Source organism: Oncorhynchus nerka, linkage group LG2 (genome assembly GCF_034236695.1).
Source record: "Oncorhynchus nerka isolate Pitt River linkage group LG2, Oner_Uvic_2.0, whole genome shotgun sequence".
In the NCBI taxonomy this organism is placed as follows: Eukaryota; Metazoa; Chordata; class Actinopteri; order Salmoniformes; family Salmonidae; genus Oncorhynchus; species Oncorhynchus nerka.
In genome coordinates, this window is record NC_088397.1 from 70304624 (window position 1) to 70331128 (window position 26505).

Here is a 26505-nt window from a genome sequence, read left to right on the forward strand (position 1 = left end):
CATTCCGCTCACATTACAGTTAGTCCTCCGCCCACAACCTGGGCGTCAGTTCATTCTGTCGCGATCCCTTCATCCGCACAAAACAAAACATTACTCGTTGACTACAGTACTCATGTCAGTCATCTAGTTCTAATAAAATGATTTATATTTTTGTGTATCGTAGGTTACTATAAAAATGCATTCCGGGACTTTGGAAAGAATCGGGTCGCCGATAAAAAGGACGCTTTCTCGGGGAGTGAGTGAGGACGAGTCACTTCGTAACATTATCAAAGAGGTGAGCGTCGAGCAATCACGTCGTTATTGTATATTGCGACATTTACAAGAGTCATGCAGTCTATTATCTGTAGGCTATTATCTACTTTTATAGAGTCTAATTTGACATTACTAGGCTACAGTCGAGAAGATTCATCCTCGAGCGTTACAGTAAGCCACTACATATGTTTTCTATTTTTAAGATGTTTACTTTGTTTTTACTGTTGTGTAGCCTACTCATTTTCATTTAGACTCTCACCCCAATGTTACTGTAGCATGCGGGTTTACATGGTTTCAAGTTCACTGACGGAAAACGTTAACATTGCTACAATGACTTCCTTTCGAGCAGTGTTACATTGTAGCCACTCTACCCACAACTGAATTGCCTTCAAATGACTTTACGTTTAGCTAGTTCCTTAAAACACCAGAGAAAAGTGGCTTCTAATCTCTGACAAACCTTAGTGTCTCCCGTTAGGGCACAAGTAAAACAGAATGGATACTTCGTTACAGTGTGCATAGAATATGGACATTGCATGACTAATGTAGTTAGAATTCAGTCATCAGTGGTTCATCACAAGTTAATTAAAAAAAAATCATTGGTAGAGTACAGTAAACTTACAGTCCATGAGAACTGGATCTAGAGGTTTGCCAAATTGTGTTGATATGTAGCCTAAGGGTAGGCCTAAATCCATTTTTAATTCAATTTAAACAAAACTTTCCATACATGTCTGTCCATGGAAGTGGTTAGAAAGTCCCTTTTTGGACCTGAATGTCAAAACATTCACGAAATAAATGTGCTCAAAGTTGACCCATTTTGCATACCCCTCCATACCATAGTCATCCATGTCTTCATCACTGGAAAATATAAATGGTTGAGTTTGATATAAATGTTTTCAAACTGTTTTATTATTTGAAAAAATGAATTTTAAACCTTTAATGTTAATTAACTAAACTGATTTCTGATTGTTTTCATATTCACATATGTTGTAGCTTAGAGTCTATTTCACATCATTTGAGTTTGTTGTGCTGTCCATTGGTTGAGACCCATGCTCTTGAATACAGGGTGGGTGACATTTCAATCATAGAAATATAATTTATAGAATGGGCCTATCCCTTCAGACCACTGCAATTTAGCTAGTACACAATTGAAATTCAATTAAGATTGTAACTTTGAATTATTACCACAAAGATGACCGCCAGTCCAGCTTCTGTTGAATGTTAACTTAAATGGTAAGGTATATTCTATTATTTATATTTCTATGATTGTATTAGGTTTCCTATGGAGGATTGCCAGTATGATTTAAAACAAATATTCCCATTTAAAGTCAACATTCTCATCTTTGCGGTACCATTTGAAAGTTTACATTTAAATTGTATTTATTATGAATCCTGCTCTTCCTGGGGTCCAGCAAAATTATTGCAGTTTATACTATTTTAAAAACATTACAATACATTCACAGATTTCACAACACACTGTGTGCCTTCAGGCCCCTACTCCACCACTACCACATATCTACAGTACTAAATCCATGTCTATGTATGTTATCGTGTCTTTTATTTATTTATTTCTTTTTTTCACCTTTATTTAACCAGGTAGGCTAGTTGAGAACAAGTTCTCATTTGCAACTGTGACCTGGCCAAGATAAAGCATAGCAGTGTGAGCAGACAACACAGTTACACATGGAGTAAACAATTAACAAGTCAATAACACAGTAGGGGAAAAAAAAGGGGAGTCTATATACATTGTGTGCAAAAGGCATGAGGTAGGCAAATAATTACAATTTTGCAGATTAACACTGGAGTGATAAATGATCAGATGGTCATGTACAGGTAGAGATATTGGTGTGCAAAAGAGCAGAAAAGTAAATAAATAAAAACAGTATGGGGATGAGGTAGGTAAAAATGGGTGGGCTATTTGCCGATAGACTATGTACAGCTGCAGCGATCGGTTAGCTGCTCAGATAGCAGATGTTTGAAGTTGGTGAGGGAGATAAAAGTCTCCAACTTCAGCGATTTTTGCAATTCGTTCCAGTCACAGGCAGCAGAGAACTGGAACGAAAGGCGGCCAAATGAGGTGTTGGCTTTAGGGATGATCAGTGAGATACACCTGCTGGAGCGCGTGCTACGGATGGGTGTTGCCATCGTGACCAGTGAACTGAGATAAGGCGGAGCTTTACCTAGCATGGACTTGTAGATGACCTGGAGCCAGTGGGTCTGGCGACGACTATGTAGCGAGGGCCAGCCGACAGTGCCTATGTTTGTGTTGCTTCACAGTCCCTGCGGTGTTTCTTGTATCTGTTTTTTAAAACTAATTTTACTGCTTGCATCAGTTACATGATGTGGAATAGAGTTCCATGTAGTCATGGCTCTGACCACATGACTGAACAGTCGTCAAGGTGCGATCAGCCTGACTAACCGGTGTCGGTATGTAGCCTCGCTACTTTTATAGCCTCGTTACTGTATATAGTCTGTCTTTTTACTGTTTTATAACTTTACCTACCTATTGCTCACCTAATACCTTTTTTGCGCTATTGTATTCAGCACATGTGGCAACTTGGATTTGAATTATGTGAAAAAAATAAGACTTTACACGTTTTTTTGATAATTGAGTTTAAGGTATAAAAACAAAAAGACAATTTTCAGCCGTTTATCTTTTCCAGTGATGAAGACATGGATGTCTCTTAGTATGGTGGGGTATGCAAAATGGGTCAACTTTAAGCATCTTTATCTCTTGAATGTTTGGCATTCAGGTCCAAAAAGTCATTTTCTGAGCACTTCTACAATGGGAACTCTTCGTTCAACTCAAAAGGGGTGCTGTCAACCTGCTTTTAATTCAAATTGATTTACCCATAGGCTATTATGCAATAACCCACTCATTTGATTGCGCTTCATTCATGAATCCATCTGTAAAACAATCCTCCGGCATCATTATCAAGCCTTTCTCCGAAATGCTAATATTCAGTAACAGTGGGTAGGCCACTCATTGGATTGACCATCACGGAAGACTTCTTACCTTAGCAAGTGATAATTCCACATCAATCAGTGTAGATGAAGGGGAAGAGACTGGTTAAATAATGATTTTTAATCCTTGAGACAGATTGTGTACAGTATGTGTGCCATTGAGGTTGAATGGATAAGACAAAATATTTAATTGCCTTTGAACGGGGTATGGCAGTAGGTGCCAGGAGCACCGGTTTGTGTCAATCACTGCAACGCTGCTGGGTGTTTCATGCTCAAGTTTTCCATGTTATTCAATAAGGGTCCACCAACCAAAGGACATCCAGCCAACTTGTCACAACTGTGGGAAGCATTAGAGTCCACATGGGCTAGCATCAAGGTTTCCGTTAGGAAAATACGGCACCGGGCAACGTGACTGGACAGATTTTAATTTGCCAGACATTTGAGAAATTTGCCAGATACCCATATGCATAACGCATTAGGGCGTCCACCCACTGTGCTCAAAATCACATTTAGATTATTGTAATTCATTTTAACAGAATATAATTTAGTCTGTAAAGTTGAACGTTCTTGTACCAAAATTAAGTCTTATTGAAAACGTTACCCGTTGCGGCGTCATCCCTGCTATAAATGATTATATTTGTATAATATAATTTGCGAGAGTTAACGTAGCAGGTTAGGAAAATTAGGTTATGGTTAGCTAAAATGCACAAAAAAAAAACTGGGTCCCTTCTAGCCATGACTGGGCTTGGCCTGCCCCACTCCCCCTTCCCCCTGCGATTCAGCACCAAAGCAGTGGAAAGAGGACACTCTTTGGTGGCTACAAAATTAAGAAATTATAGAACTGATGTTGGACAATCAAATTCGATATGTAAATTGACTAAATTCAGCTGGTTCATTGCGAGAGAGCTTATTTTACAATGCTCCTGTGAAACGAGGCCCGCACAGTGCATTTATGAAAGCACGTGCCTCTTGTCATGTGTGATGTACATAACTTATTGATAACAACTCTGTGTCCTACTATAGGCAGTTGGCTGCCTAGTGATTGGTAATTGTCCGATGTAAATAGTTGGCAATGCAGTTTAGTTTCCAAGTGCTACTGAAGAAGCTCAACTGAAATACACATTACTCTACTCTAGTCTATCAATCCATTCCATATCTAGATACTATACATGACACATGGGCGGCATTTTGGTGATCTTGCCTAGGGCTGTAGCATAGCTGCTTGGACCATGCGAGATGAACACAATTTGCCTCTAATTTACTTGCGTCTGCGGCGGACCTTGGTCTGCTCAAAGTGAGCTGTCAGGAAGTCAAAACTGTCCAACTCATTGGAGCAGCTTGTTATGTGCATCAGCCTTGTCACTTTGTCTTCGAGGCCGTCTTTACTCTGTTTTGGAGAAAGAATCCCCTTCTGGCAGGCACACTGGAAACTGGGATAATCAACACAATCTTTGCCAATTTTCACAACTTAGCTGTAGTCCCTTACATGCTAACCAGACCGGACACGTCGCAAAATAAATGTAGAAATCCATGTTATTAATTTATTGCACCCACACTGCTCGCACGCGCCAACGACCGTTTGCGTTGCCAAGGGCTAAAATAGAAGTCATTCCTATTTCTGACGCAGATCGCGCTGCAAGTCCTGCTTCTCCCATCTCCTCATTGGTTTATAGAAGCAGGTACCCACGTACCATCTCCTCATTGGTTATACCCACGTGGGTGAATGAAAGATGAAATGTTTTGCCGGTTGTAGTGGTAAAAGTGTAGATGCCAATCACAATATAAGTTCAAAGATGAAAAAGCCTGGAAGGAGAGATTACTAGAAACGATTCGGTTGGCCGTTTTATGTGTGGCTTAATTGTCGGAGTAGAAGACCTTGTGCATTCCATGTAAAAAAACAACTCAATGTTTATATCCCAGGACAAATTAGCTAGCAACAGCAAGCTAGCTAAATAGGACAAATTAGCTAGCAAGCTAACTAGCTAAATTGCCATACATGTTTAATGCTTTTCGACCTGTCCCCGAATTGTCATTGGTTCAGAGTTTGTTTTGATATTTTAACCTGCGTGTCGTGATCGCGTTTGGTGTAGGTGGACAAAATAAATTTGTGCACAATGGCGCACGCGCGCAGCCGGTTTGGGTTCTGTGTTATAAGGACCTCGTGTCTTTTGCGTGAGTAAAAATAAACACACACCCGACACTAATTTTCAAGCAGCTTGAGAATTTATTAGCCTATGAAGTATATTTGCCTTTGAAGTTGGAGCACATTGACTTGTCTTTCCAGCAATGAATAAAAACATGATTTTGCCAATTGGCTGGAAATAGTTTTATTTATTGGCTTTTCATTTTTTATCGGCCAAAAGCCATCGTTTTTCATCACCTTGTAGAGTCAATGCCCCGATGAATTGAGGCTGTTCTGAGGGCAAAAGGGGGTGCAACTCAATATTAGGTAACTTTTCCTAATGTTTGGTACACTCTGCGTGTACCAGCTGACTATGGGATGTGGGAACAATGTAAAAAGCATGCAAACAGTTATTCCCACATGTTTTGTAGACATTATTATGGCTCTGTCTGATGTCTTTTGTTATTTTGTTAGACGGAGAGTTCGGCCAGGCGTCTGACACGCAGTGAGAGCAGAGGGGGGACCCTCAAGAGGAGAAGTGGGAGTCAGGTATAATAAGAGCAATGGATGAAGCTACTGGTATATTTAGTATGTGTCCTAAATGGCACCATATTCCCCACAGGGCAGCCCTACACTACTGATCTGACATTTAAACATGATTACCTCTGATTCTATGAACCATACTAAGAGTATGCTAGAACTTCTTATTATATTACTTGCTTGAGTGTTGTTGACCTTTCTCTTTGTCTTGTTCCCGCCAGCAGTCTGAGGATCAGGAACTAATGATGGAACTCCCTGAGATGGTGATTATCTGCGCAAGCTTTTTTTTTTTAAATTTCAGAATAGCTTTTCTCATATTTGAGCAGTATAACCAGTTCTACTGGATGTCAACCTTCTCACTGCCTGTGCTGCATATTCAGAGGGTGCATACTCTTTATGAAACTCACACAAAATAACCCAGGAAGAAAGAATTTAGCTCCAGTGCAATTATGGGTTGTCATGCCAGCAACTTGTTGCTTTATAAAGAACCTGGTATGACTCAAATAAGGACCATAGACAAGCAATAGCTATCAAAAAAATTACATCTCCATGAAGCAATATCCAACAGTTGAATATCAAATTACATGTTAATTAAACCAGTATTGTTGTTTGTGTGACTAGATGAAGCTGCCCACTGCCATGTCTGTGTTTGTTGGGAGCGTGATGACTAATTGGATCTTCCCACGGATATGCCTGTGTTTGTCAGCTTGATCTGCAGGCGAGCTACGACGATGTGTTGCGAGAGCTCCGTGGGCTGGAGCTGCAGCGGGAGACTGTGTTGTTCCAGGTGGACGTTCTGCATGACGCCCTGGAGGGGGCTGAGGAGATGCTGGCCGAGGCTCAGAGAGAGGCCAGCCATGCCACCATGGTACAGTCATACACACTTGCAATGACTGAGATATGTGGTTATGACCTACCTTAGTGAAATGCACTGACTGTAAGTCACTCTGGATTAGGGTGTCTACTAAATAAACAAAATCTAATGAACATGTAAAAACATCCTGGAGGAGCAAAACAATGTTTATAGTAGGAATGTGTTAATTCCTGTGACCCAATTGTGGTTCTCCTACTGTTGAAGAATCACTGCTCTAAAACAATTCACAACCCTCAGCTGCATTGAGTCATAAATGGATGTGTCTTTCTGTATTTGTAGGAGTTGGAGCAAGAGAGAGAAGCCAAGAGGAAGTTGGAGGACATGGTCAGCTCTCTGATGCAGGAGGTGGAGAGGCTAAAAGAGGTAATGAAGTATGAGGAGGAGGGGCTTACATAATCATACAGAGGGGCACAAGTACAGCAGGATTCCTGGTTTTGGACATATCCACGGCAGGTAGCCTAGCAGTTAAGAGTGTTGGGTCAATAACCTAAATGTCGCTGGATCTAATCCCTGAGCTGACTTGGTGAAAAAATAGTATGTCCTCTTGCGCAACCCTAATTGCTCTGGATAAGAGTGTCTGATAAATTACTAAAATGTAAAAATAAAGAGTGACTAATAGCTTGTAGCTTCATGCCAGCTCTGGTTTATTGCGTATCTCTGTCCTTTGTCAGGGGAGTGTTCTCTCTTTCTCTCGGCTCTGTGCTTTGCTGAACTTGACAGAATGAAGTGTTTCCACTGCTGGGAAATTTCAGCCTCTCACCATGCATGTTATTCTCAGTGTGTGTTGTGTACATTACCTTTCCTAAAATAGGGTATGTAAATGATTGATAGATATTTGTTCTGTCCCAAAGGATGTTTGATAAAGGTGTTCTGCTTGCTACATGTTGACTAATGTCATGTGGAGTACATTTTGTGTTCTAATGAGAACAGCACATTTCACTCGGTTACATTTACATTACATTTTAACATTGACATTTTAGTAATTTAGCAGACGCTCTTATCCAGAGCGACTTAGTTCGTGCATTCATCTTAAAACAGCTAAGTGGGACAACCACATCACAGGCATAGTAAATACACTTTTCCTCAGAATAGCTATCAGCAAAGTCAGCGCTATCTGCTACTGAGGCTTGTGGCAGGTTAGAAGGGAGTCGTTTGTTTGCAATTAAATGGGATAATCCACCTCAAACCTACGAAAGTCCAGAGGGCATATGGAGGAAAAATGTATTCCCTTGTTATGTCGAGCACAATTTATTTATCTCATGGTCACTACATAACAAAAGTTGTTTTGTTGACCATGACATTTAGGGCTCCCAAGTGGCGCAGCGGTCTAAGGCACTGCATCTGTGTCACTGGTTCGATTCCAGGCTGTATCATAGGGTGGTGCACAATTGGCCCAGCATCGTTAGGGTTTGGCCGGGGTAGGCCTTCATTGTAAATAATAATTTGTTCTTAACTGACTTGCCTAGGTAAATAAAGGTTAAAATAAAACAAAGTTGTTTTGTCTAGGTCAACTATATAAATAGGAATGTACTTAGTAAAGAGAATGACAGTGGTTGAGGCAGCAGAGCTCACGGTGGATCAGCTCATACATTTTTATTGATTGCCAGACTGATGGATGGTACATTTCATGCTTTCATTTGTGTTTGGAGCTCATTATCAGTTTATAAATTAGAATGTTAGCAAGCTAAATGTCCATTACCTAGCACTAAGAGTTTGTGGGGGATTTAAGCCCTGAATGATGCCTGACAAGCAACTTGATCTCTCAGGCTGTATGCCACCCCCAGGACTTTGCTGGCTAGGTAGATAGTCTTGCTAGCTAGCTAGTTGTCTTTGCTGGTTGTTAGTTTGCATAACTGATATGTGTATAATTGCAAGGGACACTTCATGTTTTATGGATAATATAAAAATGTACAGAGTTCCTGACAGGCTGATCAGATTCAATAGCAGCCTCTGAGGTTGATATGTTAGGATTCTGCCTTGTAGGCTGTTTCATAAGTAAAGCTCCTTGCAGGCAGATTAGCAGTCAGTGCATCATGTAGATGATCATGAGTGGGTGCGCTCTATTCCTGACAGGCTGCTCAGATTCAATAGCAGCATCAGAGGCTGATGTCAGAATGCTCTATATATTGATAAACGTCACATTGTATTTACCCCTCCCAAAAAGGAAATGCTTATGTGGCTATCATACAGAACTACAAATGCCCGTCTCAAGCTTCACGTCATTTGCCATGATGATCTGGACGAGACTGACGAATCGAGGCAAAAGTAAGTTTATCCTGAGATTCTATCCAATGTTGGCTAAATATGGTAATTTGTGTAAATTTGTTTAAACGAAGAAGTCTGAACTATATTGGGCAAGTAAAAAATGAAAACACACCTGATAAATGCATGAAGTTCACAACTAGTTAAGCTTTCATAAACCAACAGTTTAGCTTGCTACTGAACTAGCTAGCTAACTTAGTTTCACCACATAACATTCTAGATGATGTTTGTTTGTGTCTGTGGGTAATGATTGACTTGCAGCTATCCTAGGCTAGCAGTATTATTTTAGTCTGGCTTTTTAGAGGTTTCAGAGATGGACTGATTAGCATCCTAATCATTAGCAAGTGTATGTACTTTACTGCGAGGAAACATTGACCTGTTTGCTGTTTCACCTCTAGACAGCATATCATTAGTATAGCTAGTAGGGAAGGTTATGTAACTCTATTTAGTCCTACCAACTATGATGGGTTTTAAATGAATCATTTTTTTTCAAGTGTGTGTATGTATATACTTTTTACCCCTTTTACTCTCCAATTTCGTAATATCCAATTGGTAGTTAAAGTCTTGTCCCATCGCTGCAACTCCCGTACAGACTCGGGAGAGGCGACGGTTGAGAGCCATGCATCCTCGAAACACGATCCCGCCAAACCGCACTACTTCTTGACACACTGCCCGCGTAACTTGGAAACCAGCCGCACCAATGTGTCTGATGAAACACCGTACAGCTGGCAACCAAAGTCAGCGTGCACTGCGCCCGGCCGCCACAACGAGTCGCTAGAGCAAGATGGAACAAGGACATCCCAACCGGCCAAACCCTCTTCTAACCCGGACGATGCTTGGCCAATTGTGCACTGCCTCATCGGTCTCCCTGTCACGGCCGGCTGCGACACAGCTCGGGATCGAACATGGATCTGTAGTGACGCCTCTAGCACTGTTAGACCGCTGCTCCACTCTGGAGGCCCCTAAGTATAATTATTAACCTTATTTGCTCCTTCTGTATTCCAGAATCAATAGGTCTTATCACCTCTCAACTAGGCAAGCTGTTTCGACCTGCTTTGGTCTGTTTCAGTCATTGCAGCAATTCCTGAAGAGCAGGAGTGTGAGTGTGAAGGGTTTTGTTCCAGCCCGGCCCTAACACCTGACTTAAATGATCAACATGACGAATCACAGCGATAGGCTATGATTTGTAATCCGGCATGAGCTGGGCTGGAACAAAAACTTATACACTCTCTTAAGTCATTATTCAGTACGGGTACAATCGGGGAGGGGGGTTCAATTTCCCGGTATTGATATATAACGCATACTCCACCCTCAAGTCAACTTGTTGACTAATGCCAACGCTGCGGCTGCTAAGAAGAAGGTAGCAGCTGCGGACCAGAAGACTTAGTCAAGGCAGCACTGGTCCACACCTGCCCTGTCTATCGGGAAAGTAGTATTGGTTGGTACTGTATGTGCCTTTAGGTTCCTCTCCATGTGTAGGCTGTTATACTGACCTGTGTGGTGCAGTCTTTCATATGTGTAGTAGTGTGGTATCAAATTGCTTAGTTTATCATTTGTGTCGACTTTGAATTCAATCTAAACCACAGATAACTTCCTCCATTTTGTCTTTCACCTTTTTATAGACGCAGACCTGAAGACATTCAAGCAGCACTTTGAGAACAAGCATCCCAAGTCTCCAAAGGTCCCCGTACTGGTTGATGTGCAGGCCTAAGTGACCACACACTCAAATGGACCTACAGCTGGGATAAGATTCTTCCATCATTCACACACAGTAGACATAGTATAACCCATGTTGTCAACAGTGTTGTCCTCAATGCTTAAGTTGTATTGTGTATGGCTCAATTGGTGGAAACGCTGTGATCACTCATTGTCTTTAATTGTGATTCACAGACACAAATTGACCACGATTTGAAATCTGCAACTGAGACAGAATGATGTCGAGGGACCCGCTGAGACCCCATGTGTAACTGGACCTGGGCCGGATATTTGTGGCGACAACCTATAAGGGATGCAGAAGCACACCAGCACCCAATTTTATGTTTATTCCATGGCCAACCATCCCTCTAGCAACCCCTTATTCCACACTGCCTTTTATGCCCCATGGTCCCTCAACTTTGGACACTTTGGAACTCTCCATCTCATCTACCTTCATCCATTTTCCCTATGCTGCTTCCTTCACTCCTCCTGATTTGATAACATCTAGACTCAGTAACACGTTTAAAAGTGTTGTTGTGTATTGTTTTTGCCAGCTTTTTTTTACTCTGGTGATGCGGTCTTCCTGCTTATTCTGAGGTTCAGATTGAATGCAGTGGTAAATGTGCTGCTCACAATTGATAGCAGCAACATTGACTTGTTAAATTGACAAGAAAGCTGTTGATATAGTTGCGTTTCGGCATGTCTTCCTTGTTTTGAGTGTGTTTCTCATTCTGCTGGGGTTGACCTAGTATTTATATTAAACCTGCCTTATGCATTCAGTTGGTTCTCCGTTTGTAACTCACCCACCAAAAATCACTGCTGTTTTACATTTTTTATTTTTGCTGAGCTAATTTCTAAAATAGAAAAGCAGAAGAATCTGTGTGCGCTCTGGTAGAAGAGCACCATATGAACTATTATTACTATGTCCCAGGTTTGTGGCATTGATTAATATAATTACATCAAGTCAGCTGTTTATATGTTGTGTTTACAAGGCATTGTTTGCTATTTTGATTTCTTTAAAACAATGTGATTGCTGGAGTTCGGGTGATTGATGGAGGACTAGGTGCGTTCTTGTCAAATAAATATGCTTATTCATTCATGATTGTGGATATATTCTGCAATTAGTTAATCTGGCTTTGAATCTGCAACAGAAGATGTCAACAAGTTCTGAATTGCTTTAATACAGCAGTGCATTCTGACATCATACATTTAAATAGGTTTCACCACATTCATCTAGTTGGCAGAAATTACAAGGTATTAAATATATCCCTTCACTGTCTGTAGGAGAAGCACATCTGGTAAAGTAAGGGTATGTTGCTAATATCAACTAGCCTGGTATTCATGGCACATCGCAAATATCTGACTGCTACTAGGATAGTATTTTGTACAAGACACCACCAGATGCATAAATAAGCAACAAATATTAGTTAAAATATGGAAATGAAATGTTAATTATATCTTGTTTTGGATCAAGGTAGCTATAGCTAGCTAGCTGACAGCAAAGGTGTCAGCTAGAGATGAAATTAGGAGCTTTAAAAAAAATGTATTTCACCTTTATTTAACCAGGTAAGCTAGTTGAGAACAAGTTATCATTTACAACTGCAACCTGGCCAAGATAAAGCAAAGCAGTGTTACACATGGAATAAACAAGCGTACAGTCAATAACACAATAGGAAAAAGTCTATATACAGTGTGTGCAAATGGCGTGAAGAGGTAAGGCAATAAATAGGCCATAGTAGGGAAGTAATTACAGTTTAGCAAATTAACACTGAAGTGATAGATGAGCAGATGATGATGTGCAAGTAGAAATACTGGTGTGCAGAAAAGTAAATAAAAACAATATGGGGATGAGGTAGGTAGTTGGGTGGGCTATTTTACAGATAGGCTATGTACAGCTGCAGCAATCGTTTAGCTGCTCAGATAGCTGATGTTTAAAGTTCGTGAGGGAAATATAAGTCACCAGCTTCAGCGATTTTATTTTTATTTTTTTAGTATATATTTTTTTGCAATTCGTTCCAGTCATTGGCAGCAGAGAACTGTAAGGAAAGGTGGCCAAAGCATGTGTTGACTTTGGGGACGACCAGTGAGATATATCTGCTGGAGCTCGTGCTACGGGTGGGTGTTGTTATCGTGACCGGTGAGCTGAGATAAGGCGGAGCTTTACCTAGCATAGACTTACAGATGCCCTGGAGCCAATGGGTCTGGCGACTGGAGCATACAGGTCGCAGTGGTGGGTGGTATAAGGGGCTTTGGTGACAAAACGGATGTCACTGTGATAGACTGCATTCAGTTTGCTGAGTAGAGTATTTTGTAAATGACATCGTCAAGGATCGGTAGGATAGTCAGTTTTACGAGGGTATGTTTGGCGGCGTGAGTGAAGGAGGCTTTGTTGCGAAATAGGAAGCCGATTCTAGATTTCATTTTGGATTGGAGATGTTTAAAATGAGTATGGAAGGAGAGTTTACAGTCTAGCCAGACACCTAGATAGTTGTAGTTGTCCACATATTCTAAGTCAGAACCGTCCAGAGTAGTGATACTAGTCGGGCGGGCATGTGCAGGCAGCGAACGGTTGAAATGCATGTATTTGGTTTTACTAGCGTTTAAGATCAGTTGGAGGCCACGGAAGGAGAGTTGTATGGCTTTGAAGCTCGTTTGGAGGTTAGTTAACACAGTGTCCAAAGAAGAGCCAGATGTATACAGAATGGTGTTGTCTGCGTAGCAAGAGCGACATCGTTGATATATAAAGAGAAAAGAGTCGGCCCTAGAATTGAACCGTTACCCCCATAGAGACTGCCAGAGGTCCGGACAACAGGCCCTCCGATTTGACACACTGAACTCTGAGAAGTAGTTGGTGAACCAGGCGAGGCAGTCATTTGAGAAACCAAGGCTGTTGAGTCTGCCGATAAGGATATGGTGATTGACAGAGTCGAAAGCCTTGGCAAGGTCGATGGCGGTTATGATATCGTTTAGTAGCATGGCTGAGGTGCACCCGTGATCAGCTCGGAAACCAGATTGTACAGCGGAGAAGGTACGGAGGGATTCGAAATGGTCAGTGATCTGTTTATTAACTTGGCTTTCAAAGACTTTAAAAAGACAGGGCTAGCTGTGCCACCAGAGACTCTGGGTTCGCGCCCAGGCTCTGTCGCAACCGGCCGTGACCGGGAGGTCCGTGAGGCGATGCACAATTGGCTTAGCGTCGTCCGGGTTAGGGAGGGTTTGGCCGATAGGGATATCCTTGTCTCATCGCGCACCAGCGACTCCTGTGGCGGGCTGGGCGCAGTGCACGCTAACCAAGGTCGCCAGGTGCACGGTGTTTCCTCCGACACATTGGTGCGGCTGGCTTCCTGGTTGGATGTGTGCTGTGTTAAGAAGCAGTGCTGCTTGGTTGGGTTGTGTTTTGGAGGACGCATGACTTTTGACCTTCGTCTCTCCCAAGCCCGTACGGGAGTTGTAGCGATGAGACAAGATAGAAGCTACTAACAATTGGATACCACGAAAAAGGGGGTAAAAAAGAAAGGCAGGATGGATATAGGTCTCTAACAGTTTGGGTCTAGAGTGTCTGACCGCGGCAGGTTTCCAATCTTTAGGGATCTCAGACGATACGAGAGGTTGAACAGACTGGTAATAGGGGTTGCAACAATGGCGGTGGATAATTTTAGAAAGAGAGGGCCCAGATTGTCTAGCCCAGCTGATTTGTACTGGTCCAGGTTTTGCAGCTCTTTCAGAACATCAGCTGTCTGGATTTGGGTGAAGGAGAAGCGGGGAGGCTTGGGCAAGTAGCTGCGGGGGTGTGGGGCTGTTGGTTGGGGTAGCCAGGAGGGAAGCATGGCCAGCTGTAGAGAAATGCTTTTTGAAATTCTCCATTATCGTGGATTTATCAGTGGTGACAATGTTACCTAGCCTCAGTGCATTGTGCAGCTGGGAGGAGGTGTTCTTATTCTCTATGGACTTTACAGTGTCCCAAAACTTTTTGGAGTTAGAGCTACAGGATGCACATTTCTGTTTGAAAAAGCTAGCCTTTGCTTTGTTGCAACCCCTATTACCAGTCTGTTCAACCTCTCGTATCGTCTGACTGCGTGTATTGGTTCTTGATTTCCCTGAAAAGTTGCATATCGCGGGGACTATTCGATGCTAGTGCAGTCTGCCACAGGATGTTTTTTGTGCTGGTCGAGGGCAGTCAGGTCTGGAGTGAACCGAGGGCTATATCTGTTCTTTGTTCTACATTTTTTGAAAGGGGCTTGCTTATTTAAGATGGTGAGGAAATTCCTTTTAAAGAACGACCATGCCAACAACACATTTTTTCAGATACCTCCAAATCAGGAATTCCGTAAGGACACATATCCCACAGTATGGCATGAAGCCAAATAGTCCTACATTAGATAGCTTGATCCTTGTCAAACCCCATTCAAAAGGGTCGGTCTCTAGACTGTATGATGTGCTACAGGCCCACATAGAGGTATCCACAGACACCATTAAAAGGGCTTGGGAACAAGAACTTGGGTCAGAAATCTCAATTGAGAACTGGGTAGAAGCTCTCAGGAATATAAACCATAGTTCAGCGAATGCCAGACACAACCTTGTACAGTTTAAGGTGATACACAGGTTACATTACTCAAAAGTGAAACTGCATAAAATATTCCCGGACACCTCACCACTGTGTGAGAGGTGCAAGCAGGATGAGGGGACGTTGACCCACTTATTCTGGACATGTCCCAAGTTACATGTTTACTGGGCTCTCATTTTTGATTACTTATCTAGAGCCTTTGATAGAGTTCTAGCCCCAGACCCATTGACTGCTCTGTTTGGTACAGTTGATGGGAATAACCACGAAGGGAAAGCTGTCTCTCTTTGTACTCTATTAGCCAAAAGGCTCATATTGCAATTTTGGAAACTGGAGACTGTACCTACCTTTGAAATGTGGTTACGGGATTTAGGGAATGTTTTACAAAATATGGCAGCCGATATTGGATAAATGGTCTAGTCCCGCTTCATAACTGGGTTGTCGATCTGCTGCTCCTCTGTGCTGCACTCCACTCAATATTTATTTTTGGCTTAACTACACTGCTTGTAATGACTATATGCTGTCTTCTTATACATGTACCACCTAATAGGATTTTGTTTTATTTTGTGTATGTGTGAGTTAAGTTTTGTTTTGTCCTCTAAATTGGCCGTCCCATTCAACAGTACAATGAATGTCATTGTTAGTATTGCTGTCTTTTTTATTTGATTTTTTATTGTAAAATAATAAACATATTATAAAAAATAAATTTAAAAAAGAATGACCAGGCATCCTCGACTGACAAGATGAGGTCAATATCCTTCCAGGATTCCCGGGCCAGGTCGATTAGAAAGGCCTGTTTTAGGGAGTGTTTGACAGTGATGAGGGGTGGTTGTTTGACCACGGACCCATAGCAGATGCAGGCAATGAGGCAGTGATCGCTGAGATCCTGATTGAAAACAGCAGAGGGCAAGTTGGTCAGGATAATATCTATGAGGGTGCCCATGTTTATGGATTTAGGGTTGTACCTGGTGGGTTCCTTGATAATTTGTGTGAGATTGAGGGCATCTAGCTTAGACTGTAGGGCTTCCGGGATGTTAAGCATATCCCAGTTTTGGTCGCCTAGCAGAACGAACTCTGAAGATAGATGGGGTGCTTGCAAGGATTTTTAGTCTTGCATGATGTCTACTTTGATAATTACCATTTTCTAATCTGCGTTAATAGAGATTAATATATTTGTAAAAGTTATGTTGTTCGATAAGTGTAAATCTCTATGAAAACATCATGGCAGGGAAAGCCTACATGAAACACAGACCTTGTTTGAAGTGGTTCTGAAATCCCCTATGGAAAAAACGATTGGAACCATTCCTGTTTCACCGCTATGTTTTATGGGTATTATGACACATCCACTGTGGAGCTCCATAGAGCTAACCCCCTGGATCAGGTATGCATCTGCCTATAAAGCACTTTGACAGCTAATCTGCCTGCAAGGAGCCTTGCCTATAAAATGGCCTGCAAGGCAGCATCCTGATTTATCAGAAATTGAATCTGATAAGTATGTCAGGAATGGAGGTCACTCACTTCAAATTGTTATATCCACAAAACATGAAGTGTCCCTTAATTATACACATATCAGTTATGCAACGCAGCTAACAATCAGCATTGATAACGAGATCGCTTGCTTGCCAGCTAGCTAACAAGACTACCTAGCTCACGAGACTAGCCCAGTTAGCTGCATTGATTCTTGCGTGAGATTGGCTGTAGTCATGCGGGAGGCACACAGCCTGGGAGACCGCACTGCCTGTCAGGCATTGTTTAGGGATTAAATGCCCCACAAGCGCATTTGTGATCAACGCAGCCACAGCGTCTCTTAACAAATTAATGGATGATCCGTGGTGCTTAGATTTTCTTGAAATCTTGACAAAACTTTTATGTAGTGATAATGAGATAAATAAATTGTAATCTCGACATAACAGATTTCCATATAAACCACATTGTTATGATTAATAATGTTAAACAGTGTTAAATAACCATAAGAAACTGTCAACTGCATATATTTTCAGCAAACTTAACATGTGTAAATGTTTGTATGAACATAGGATTCAACAACTGAGACATAAACTGAACAAGTTCCACAGACATGCGACTAACAGAAATGGAATAATGTGTCCCTGAACAAAGGGGGGGGGTCAAAATCAAAAGTAACAGTCGGTATCTGGTGTGGCCACCAGCTGCATTAAGTACTGCAGTGCATCTCTTCCTCATGGACTGCACCAGATTTGCCAGTTCTTGCTGTGAGATGTTACCCCACTCTTCCACCAAGGCACCTGCAAGTTCTGACATTTCTAGGGGGAATGGCCCTAGCTCTCACCCTCCGATCCAACAGGTCCCAGACGTGCTCAATGGGATTGAGATCCGGGCTCTTCGCTGGCCATGGCAGAACACGCCCAGAACGAGCAGTATGGCTGGTGGCATTGTCATGCTGGAGGGTCATGTCAGGATGAGCCTGCAGGAAGGATACCACATGAGGGAGGAGGATGTCTTCCCTGTAACACACAGCGTTGAGATTGCCTGCAATGACAACAAGCTCAGTCCGATGATGCTGTGACACACCGCCCCAGACCATGACGGACCCTCCACCTCCAAATTGATCCCGCTCCAGAGTACAGGCCTCGGTGTAATGCTCATTCCTTCAACAATAAACACGAATCCGAACATCACCCCTGGTGAGACAAAACCGCGACTCGTCAGCGAGAGCACTTTTTGCCAGTCCTGTCTGGTCCAGCGACGGTAGGTTTGTGCCCATAGGCGACGTTGTTGCCGGTGATGTCTGGTGGGGACCTGCCTTACAACAGGCCTACAAGCACTCAGTCCAGCCTATTGCAGATAATCTGAGCACTGATGGAGGGAATGTGCGTTGCTGGTGTAACTCGGGCAGTTGTTGCCATCCTGTACCTGTCCCGCAGGTGTGATGTTCGGCTGTACCGATCCTGTGCAGGTGTTGTTACACATGGTCTGCCACTGCGAGGACGATCAGCTGTCCGTCCTGTCTCCCTGTAGCGCTGTCTTAGGCGTCTCACAGTACGGACATTGCAATTTATTGCCCTGGCCACATCCGCAGTCCTCATGCCTCCTTGCAGCATGCCTAAGGCACGTTCACGAAGATGACCAGGGACTCTGGGCATCTTTCTTTTTGTGTTTTTCAGAGTCAGTAGAAAGGCCTCTAGTGTCCTAAGTTTTCATAACTGTGACCTTAATTGCCTACCATCTGTAAGCTGTTAGTGTCTTGTTTCAAGGACAAATGTACATGTATTTTTGTTGTTGTAGTGGTGACAGTAACATTAGAACTTTGGACATTTTATTGTACTTTAAGAAATTTATACTTTAAGGAAAAAATATACTTTGTTTAGCTCACATAATACAATTTAAAAGTATGCATTAAGTTGTCTGTAATAGAAAAAATGTGGCAAAAAACAAATATTTCTTACTATGGTGGTGGGGGGAGGTCAAAATGGTGGCACGCTGGCTTTAGAAAAGCGCCCCTCTCTGTCATCTAGTTTATATTGGTAGCAACATGTGAAAATTATTGTGGAAATCTGTTGCAGCTCAAATCAACTACAAAACCCACAATAATTAGGTAGTTAGCTAGCAAATGTATCTACACACAATAATACCAAAGTCAATATTAGCATGTGAATCAGCTGGCTAACTGCACTATCAATTTAGGAATCTTATCTCACCGAGTCAAGCTTGCAGTTCCTCTCTGCCCAGAGCGAGTGCAGAGTATGTTGCTTTTCGGCTACTGTCCCAACGATCTTACCGCTAGGCTATCTGCCGCCCTTATAGAACTTTTCTACATGATTTTCTGATTTCATAGATGGAAGTAAAATTTTACCCACTGATAGAACATAGGTTTTCACCAAATTCACAGGACTTTCATGATTTTTATTTCTGGGGGTGGATTATCCCTTTAAAGCCCTAAGAAGTGCTAAACATTGTATTCTAGCTGGCAGTCTATATCCTCCTCACTTTAAGAAATCTCAGTAGATTTTCAAACAAATAAATATTTGCAGTGACTCAGAGACTGGTTGTAATAATTTGGACATCTGATCATCAGCATGGTCTTGTGGTTGGGCAAGTCCAATGTGACCCAAGGCTGTGTGTGTGTGTGTCTTGTCAAATGGCATTGGCCTTGTAGCCAGAACGCACTCTGCTCTGCAGTAGGATGGCTTGCACACAGCCCACTTACTGACAGATATGCAGATGCTGTCTGTTTCCTTTTGTAATCGGGCAATGTGACAATTGGCCTGGCTACTTTCCCAGACCATGCCTCAAACCTGCGTTGAAGAAATACAGGTGAAGACAACGGGATTCTAATATCCCATAATTTTGCAACAATGGGACTAACTATGCTAGTTAACAACAGCGCTAGTAGTTAGCAACTGCACTGGTCCGAGATTAATGACGACGTTGTCTTAACCTGTATATTTTTGATTTAGCCTCAAACCATGCAAATAGAGCTATTAATATATTGATAGTATAGCACAAAATGTACTACAGGCTATAAAATGTATTTGACAGAGATTTGGACTCATTCGTAATAGTAACAGCCCAGACTGTGTAAGTCATTATAATATGACTGTTCTTGTTGAATTTGGTTTTCATATCACCCACTTCTAGCCTGGAGTGTCCTGTTGACATTTGCATCTAGTTTTACAGTATGAAAATCTTAGGTCTGTGAGCTTCAAGATGTAACACCTGCCTGTTTCCCTGCTGTAATGAGGTCTGTTCAGGGTTTGCGTCCCTAATGCCGACCTATGTAGTGCACTATGTGAAAATGGTTAATATAGATGTTATATCATCCTGTTCCACAGGAGAGGAAGACCATTCCAGCAGTACCAGTGTACACACTCGTCAAGGAGCAGGAGATGGAGGAGGAGATGGCTAGACAACAAGCACAAGAGATGAAAATAAAAAAAGAAGCACAGGAACAAGTCAGTGATACACCAGGGGATGAGGACAATTCTACCAAAGATGCGCCTCTCTCTATTATCCGATTGGACAGTGAGAGCCCCGGGCCCAACAACGGACTAACATTGGAGACCAGCGCTGGAGGGCTGCTCGCCGCCTCCTTCAAAAAGGAGAGGGAGGAGCCGCCCTCTGACAGTCCAAACCGGCCCCTTTCTCTCCTCGTCGCCCGGCTGTGGTCCTCTGTGGACTCTGAGGACATAGAAGAAGGGACAGAGGACAGCTTCACCAAGTTCACTAAGATGGTCAACAAGACCTTGGGACCGTTGATGCTGGGTAGCCAGACCCCAGGGAACAGTCAGGAGGAGAACAGGCGTGACATCTTTCCAGATAGGAACAACGACACCGACAGCATCAGCGCCTACGAGGATGCCTGCGCTGACACGCCCGAGCTGGATGAGGGAGACGGGCCACGGCTACCCCATGATGAAGGATCCCCGGTGGATGATGATGAGGGAGACGGGCCAAGGCTGCCCCATGATGAAGGATCCCCGGTGGATGATGATGAGGGAGACGGGCCAAGGCTGCCCCATGATGAAGGATCCCCGGTGGATGATGATGAGGGAGACGGGCCAAGGCTGCCCCATGATGAAGGATCCCCGGTGGATGATGATGAGGGAGACGGGCCAAGGCTGCCCCATGATGAAGGATCCCCGGTGGATGATGATGAGGGAGAACCGTCGAATGGCAACGATCCCAAGAACCCCAAAAACACCAATGATTCTTGCATTCTGTCGTAAGAGCTGCAGAACTGTTGTGGTACGAAAGGTCAAATGTGCTCTCACTCTGTCTGCCCTCTTGATAATATAATATATGCAATTTAGCTTTTATTCAAAGAAACTTAGTCATGCGTGCATACCTTTTTTTACATCTTGAAAAAGGGTTAAAAAAAATCTGTTCTTGGATCAGTGCGCTCATTGACACCTATTTTTTAATATATATATATATATATATTTTTTTTTTTAAATGTACCTTTATTTATACAGGTTTTTCTCATTGAGATAACATCTCTTTTCCAAGAGAGACCTGGTCCAATAACAGCGGGGGAACAACGTTTCAGCCAAAACAACTTACTAACACAACATTAAACAAAACTGTAAACACACATACAGTACAACAAAAACATTTTACATTAAAAACACGAAGGTCTTGACTAAAAACAGCTGGCCTAAAGACAATTACACTCCTCTATGATATATACATCAATCAAGTGTTTATAAAAGGGTAATGTCAACATTGAGAGTTGTTTTAGCGCAATCCGGCACGGTGGAATTCCAGTAATGTCTACAGATGTCTCTTTAGTCAATCTTTCTCCATCGGCATGACTTGCAAGGTCGCACTTAAGTGTTTAGTTTTCCTGCCGTTTGGAACAAAAGGCAAATTACCTCCCTCGGTTTATTAGTGACTGATGATCACTTAAGACTGTTTGCGTACACTGAACTATCAGATGTTTCAGGACACACCACAGACCTCTAGCATTCTAAACAGTCAAATTATGTGATTTATAGACCACATACTGATAGTGCTGAGCGATTAACAAAAATGTTTAAGGTTCAATTATTTGAATTCCATTTCATTCTGTTTTTTTTCTTCCTATGAGCTCAATGCGCAGTTTCTCTAGAGATAAATCCGATCAAGCTGAACTGTGCGATGTAGTAGGGAGTTGTAGTTTCCAACAGGCCAATATACTACTTAGTTTTGCGCAGAACATGTGATTGAGAGTGATAGAGATACCTCGCGAAACAACTGCTCTATCTGAAAATACGTGATCTTAGCGATTGATAGTTTGTATTCAGCAGTCATAAAAATATGCCTTATTTACTTTGAAGAACTACTAAAATAGTGATTTTGTCAGACTGCATATACAGCAGCTCTATAGAGATGAGATGATGACATGGAATTAAATAATAATAATCTTGTAAAATACACAACTGAAATATTTTATGAAAGTCATGTGAATAAATTATGGATAAGCAGTAATGGGCAGTCACTACCATGGGACTTTATTCATAGTTTTTTTCTGTGTTACAGAATTCAACACACACAGTGCATTTAATGTCTAAAGAAATTATCTAAACCAAAATCGAAAACCGTGATTATTTTTTAAATAATTGAACCAAAACCAAACCGACCTCAAAAAGCACTAATTGCTCAGCTCTACATACTTTAGAGTTGTAAAACGATTATAGCTGTTTTTGTGCTCTTATAAGATGAGATGCTGGCAAGATTGTAATAACAATAGCAGGCAGCCAAGGAGCTAGCTACTATACTACAGGGAATGTTTTTAGGGAATTTATGGGTGTTAAACCATCATTGTCTCACGTCGACAGTTATTTTATCTAAGAAGTACTTGGTGCTTTTCCTGCCTCACCTTAAGGCATTTTATAAATATGAAAGATTTAATAGGAATTTACTGAATCTAATCTAGCTTTAGTTATTATCAGACATCCATCATTTGAAGTTAGTATGATACTAGCATGATTGACAAAGGGAACAATCCATTTAATTGTAAAACTTTAATGATTTCTGATAATATTTTCTACTGACACATACAGTAACAGTACTGTATGCTACTCAGTGCTTTTAAGGTCATGCTTGCGTGGTTGCAGTGAAACTACTGAATTGGGAGAAACTTGTTATCTTTTTGTATCTGACATTGCTGGACAATATATCCTTTGTTTTTATAATTTTTCTACCGCTAACCATTAACACAAGACCTGATGATAATCTTTTGACTTGGAGTTGCTACCTATACATTTTCTTATGGCTAAGTTTCCATGGCTACCTAGGAGTCTTTTTTTTACTGCGTGTGTAATATGAATGTGAACTTGGGTGCAAATCTTACACTGCCTTCAACACTAGGTTTTGTGTATTGTTGGGGCTTTGTGTGTATCTCAAGTCAGAATGTAGCTCTTAGTGGAAGGGATGTGAAGTTAGGAATAAGATTTAATTATGTTACTTTCTAACTTTGATACTTGTGATTTACATGTTTACTACTTCTATTCTGTTTCTGTTGCCTGAATTTCTGTTTCTGCTGGAGATATACTGAACAAAAATATAATTGCAACATGCAACAATTTCAAAGATTTTCCTGAGTTACAGTTCATATAAGGAAATCAGTCAATTGAAATACATTCATTAAGCCCTAATTTATGGATTTCACATGACTGTGCAAGGGTGCAGCCATGGGTGGGCATAGGCCAACCTACTTGGCAGCCAGGCCCAGCCAATCAGAATGAGTTTTTCCCCATAAAAGGGCTTTATTACAGATAGAAATACTCCGTATCTGATGTGGAGGTCCTGGTCCTAGTGTGGTTACATGTGGTATGCGGTTGTGAGGCCTGTTGGATGTAATGCCAAATTCTCTACAACAACATTAGAGGCAGCTTATGGTAGAGAAATGTTAATGATATTCTCTGGCAACAGCTCTGGTGGACACTCATGCAGTCTGCATGCCAATTGCACCCTCCCTCAAAACGAGACATATATGGCATTGTGTTGTGTGATAAAACTGCACATTTTAGAGTGGCCTTTTATTGTCCCCAGCACAAATCAGCGTATTGATATGCCACACTTGTCAAGTGGATGGATTATATTGGCAAAGGAGAAATGCTCACTAACTGGGATATAAAGACATTTGTGAGAAATAAGCTTTTTGTCCGTATGGAACATTTCTGTGATTTAAAAAAAAAATCATCTCATGAAACATGGAACCAACACTTTACATGCTGTGTTTATATTATTGTTCAATATGTACTTAAGGTTTCTAAACAACCAATACAGTACCTGTTATGTTGATGAACGGTTGAGTCTTATATCTCTAAAGCAACTTGATGTCACAATTTATCTTGAGGAACAATTTAAGTATTTTCTGAAAAACTACTGATGTACAGTTGAAATCAGAAGTTTACATAGACCTTAGCCAAATACGTTTAAACTCCGTTTTTCACAATTCCTGAGATTTAATCCTTGTAAAAATTCTGTGTCTTAGGTCAGTTAGGATCACCACTTTATTTTTAGAATGTGAAATGCCAGAATAATAGTAGAGAATGATTTATTTCAGCTTTTAATTATTTCATCATATTCCCAGTGGGTCAGAAGTTTACATACACTCAATTAGTATTTGGTAGCATTGCCTATAAATTGTTTAACTTGGGTCAAATGTTTCGGGTAGCCTTCCACAACCTTCCTACAATAAGTTGGGTGAATTTTGCCCCATTCCTCTTGACAGAGCTGGTGTAACTGAGTCAGGTTTGTAGGCCTCCTTGCTCCCACACACTTTTTCAGTTCTGCCCACAAAATTTCTATAGGATTGAGGTCAGGACTTTGTGATAGCCACTCCAATACCTTGACTTTGTTGTCTTTAAGCCATTTTGCCACAACTTTGGAAGTATGCTTGGGGTCACTGTCCATTTGGAAGACCCATTTGCGACCAAGCTTTCACTTCCTGACTGTTGTCTCGAGATGTTGCTTCAATATATCCACATCATTTTCCTGGCTCATGATGCCATCTATTTTGTGAAGTGCACCAGTCCCTCCTGCAGCAAAGCACCATCACAACATGATTCTGCCACCCCCGTGCTTTACGGTTAGAATGATGTTCTGCAAGCCTCCGCCTTTTTCCTCCAAACATAACGATGGTCATTATGGCCAAACAGTTTTATTTTTGTTTCATCAGACCAGAGGACATCTCTCCAAAAAGTGCGATCTTTGTCCCCATGTGCAGTTGCAAACCGTAGTCTGGCTTTTTATGGCAGTTTTGGAGTAGTGGCTTCTTCCTTGCTGAGCGGCCTTTCAGGTTATGTCGATATAGGACTCGTTTTACTGTGGATATAGATACTTTTGTACCGGTTTCCTCCAGCATCTTCACAAGGTCCTTTGCTGTTGTTCTGGGATTGATTTGCACATTTCGCACCAAAGTACGTTCATCTCAAGGAGACAGAACGCGTCTCCTTCACGAGCGGTGTGACGGCTGCGTAGTCCCATGGTGTTTATACTTGCGTACTATTGTTTGTACAGATGAACGTGGTACCTTCAGGCATTTGGAAATTCCTCCCAAGAATGAACCAGACTTGTGGAGGTCTATAATGTTTTTTCTGAGGTTTTGGCTGATTTCTTTTGATTTTCCCATGATGTCAAGCAAAGAGGCACTGAGTTTGAAGGTAGGCCTTGAAATACATCCACAGGTACACCTCCAATTGACTCAAATGATGTCAATTAGCCTATCAGAAGCTTCTAAAGCCATGACATAATTTTCTGGCATTTTTAAGCTGTTTAAAGGCACAGTCAACTTAGAGTATGTAAACTTCTGACCCACTGGAATTGTGATACAGTGAAGTATAAGTGAAATAATCTGTCTGTAAACAATTGCTGGAAAAATGACTTGTGTCGTGCACAAAGTAGATGTTCTAACCGACTTGCCAAAACTATAGACATTTGTGGAGTGGTTGAAAAACGAGTTTTAATGACTCCAACCTAAGTGTATGTAAACTTCCGACTTCAACTGTTTCTTTTTTTCTTTTTTTAAATAAATTTGTACCCCCCTTTTTTCTCCCCAATTTCGTAGTATCCAATTGTTAGTAGTTACTGTCTCGTCTCATCGCTATGAGACAAGAATATCCCTACCGGCCAAACCCTCTCTAACCCGGATGACGCTAGGCCAATTGTGCGTCGCCCCATGGAGCTCCCGGTTGCGGCTGGCTGCGACAGAGCCTGGGCTCGAACCCAGAGTCTGGGTGAGAGGCTCAGAAAAGATACAGTTGAAGGCCTCCCGGGTGGCGCAGTGGTCTAAGGCACTGCATCGCAGTGCTAGCTGTATCTTTAATACAAAATGATTTCTATACTTGGCACAAATTGTGTGATATATTAGCAGAAGCATGCTGCAGTAGGTTTGCACAACTAGTTTTGTGGTTTGCACTTGCAAACAGGATTTACTGGATTTACTGCTAACCACTAGGTAGCCGAGATCGAATCCCTAAGCTGACAAGGTAAAAATCTGTCGTTCTGCCTTTGAACAAGGCAGTTAACTAACTCACTGTTCCTAGGCTGTCATTGAAAATAAGAATTTGTTCTTAACTGACTTGCCTAGTTAAATAAAGGTTAAATAGAAATTCATAAAAATCATATGACATGCTCTAAAATGGCACAAATAAATGTTTCACAAAAAAAACAGCTATATTCCTTCCTGAGAGGTAATGCTTATGCTTTATCATCATGTTTTCACCAAATAGTTATCTAATAAGAAATTGTATGTATTTTTAGAATGAATTTGAT

The 26505-nt window shown here is 41.7% G+C and overlaps 1 protein-coding gene across 4 annotated transcripts; it reads left to right on the forward strand.

Annotated features, from left to right (window-relative positions):
- The first annotated feature begins 26 nt into the window (after positions 1-26).
- LOC115141109 (unconventional myosin-XVIIIa-like) lies at positions 27-25790 on the forward strand. 4 transcript variants are annotated; one of them, XM_029679761.2, is made up of 7 exons: positions 200-274; positions 389-423; positions 5810-5884; positions 6097-6138; positions 6582-6743; positions 7029-7112; positions 20079-25790. In XM_029679761.2, exons 4-7 carry the CDS (start codon positions 6118-6120, stop codon positions 20970-20972), a joined length of 1161 nt encoding a protein of 386 aa, XP_029535621.2. In that variant the 5' UTR covers positions 200-274; positions 389-423; positions 5810-5884; positions 6097-6117; the 3' UTR covers positions 20973-25790. The 4 variants fall into 4 exon arrangements, with proteins under 4 accessions (XP_029535603.2, XP_029535612.2, XP_029535621.2 ...); XM_029679770.2 differs by having other exon boundaries at positions 6100-6138; XM_029679743.2 differs by lacking the exon at positions 389-423 and having other exon boundaries at positions 27-274.
- Positions 25791-26505: the final 715 nt, after the last annotated feature.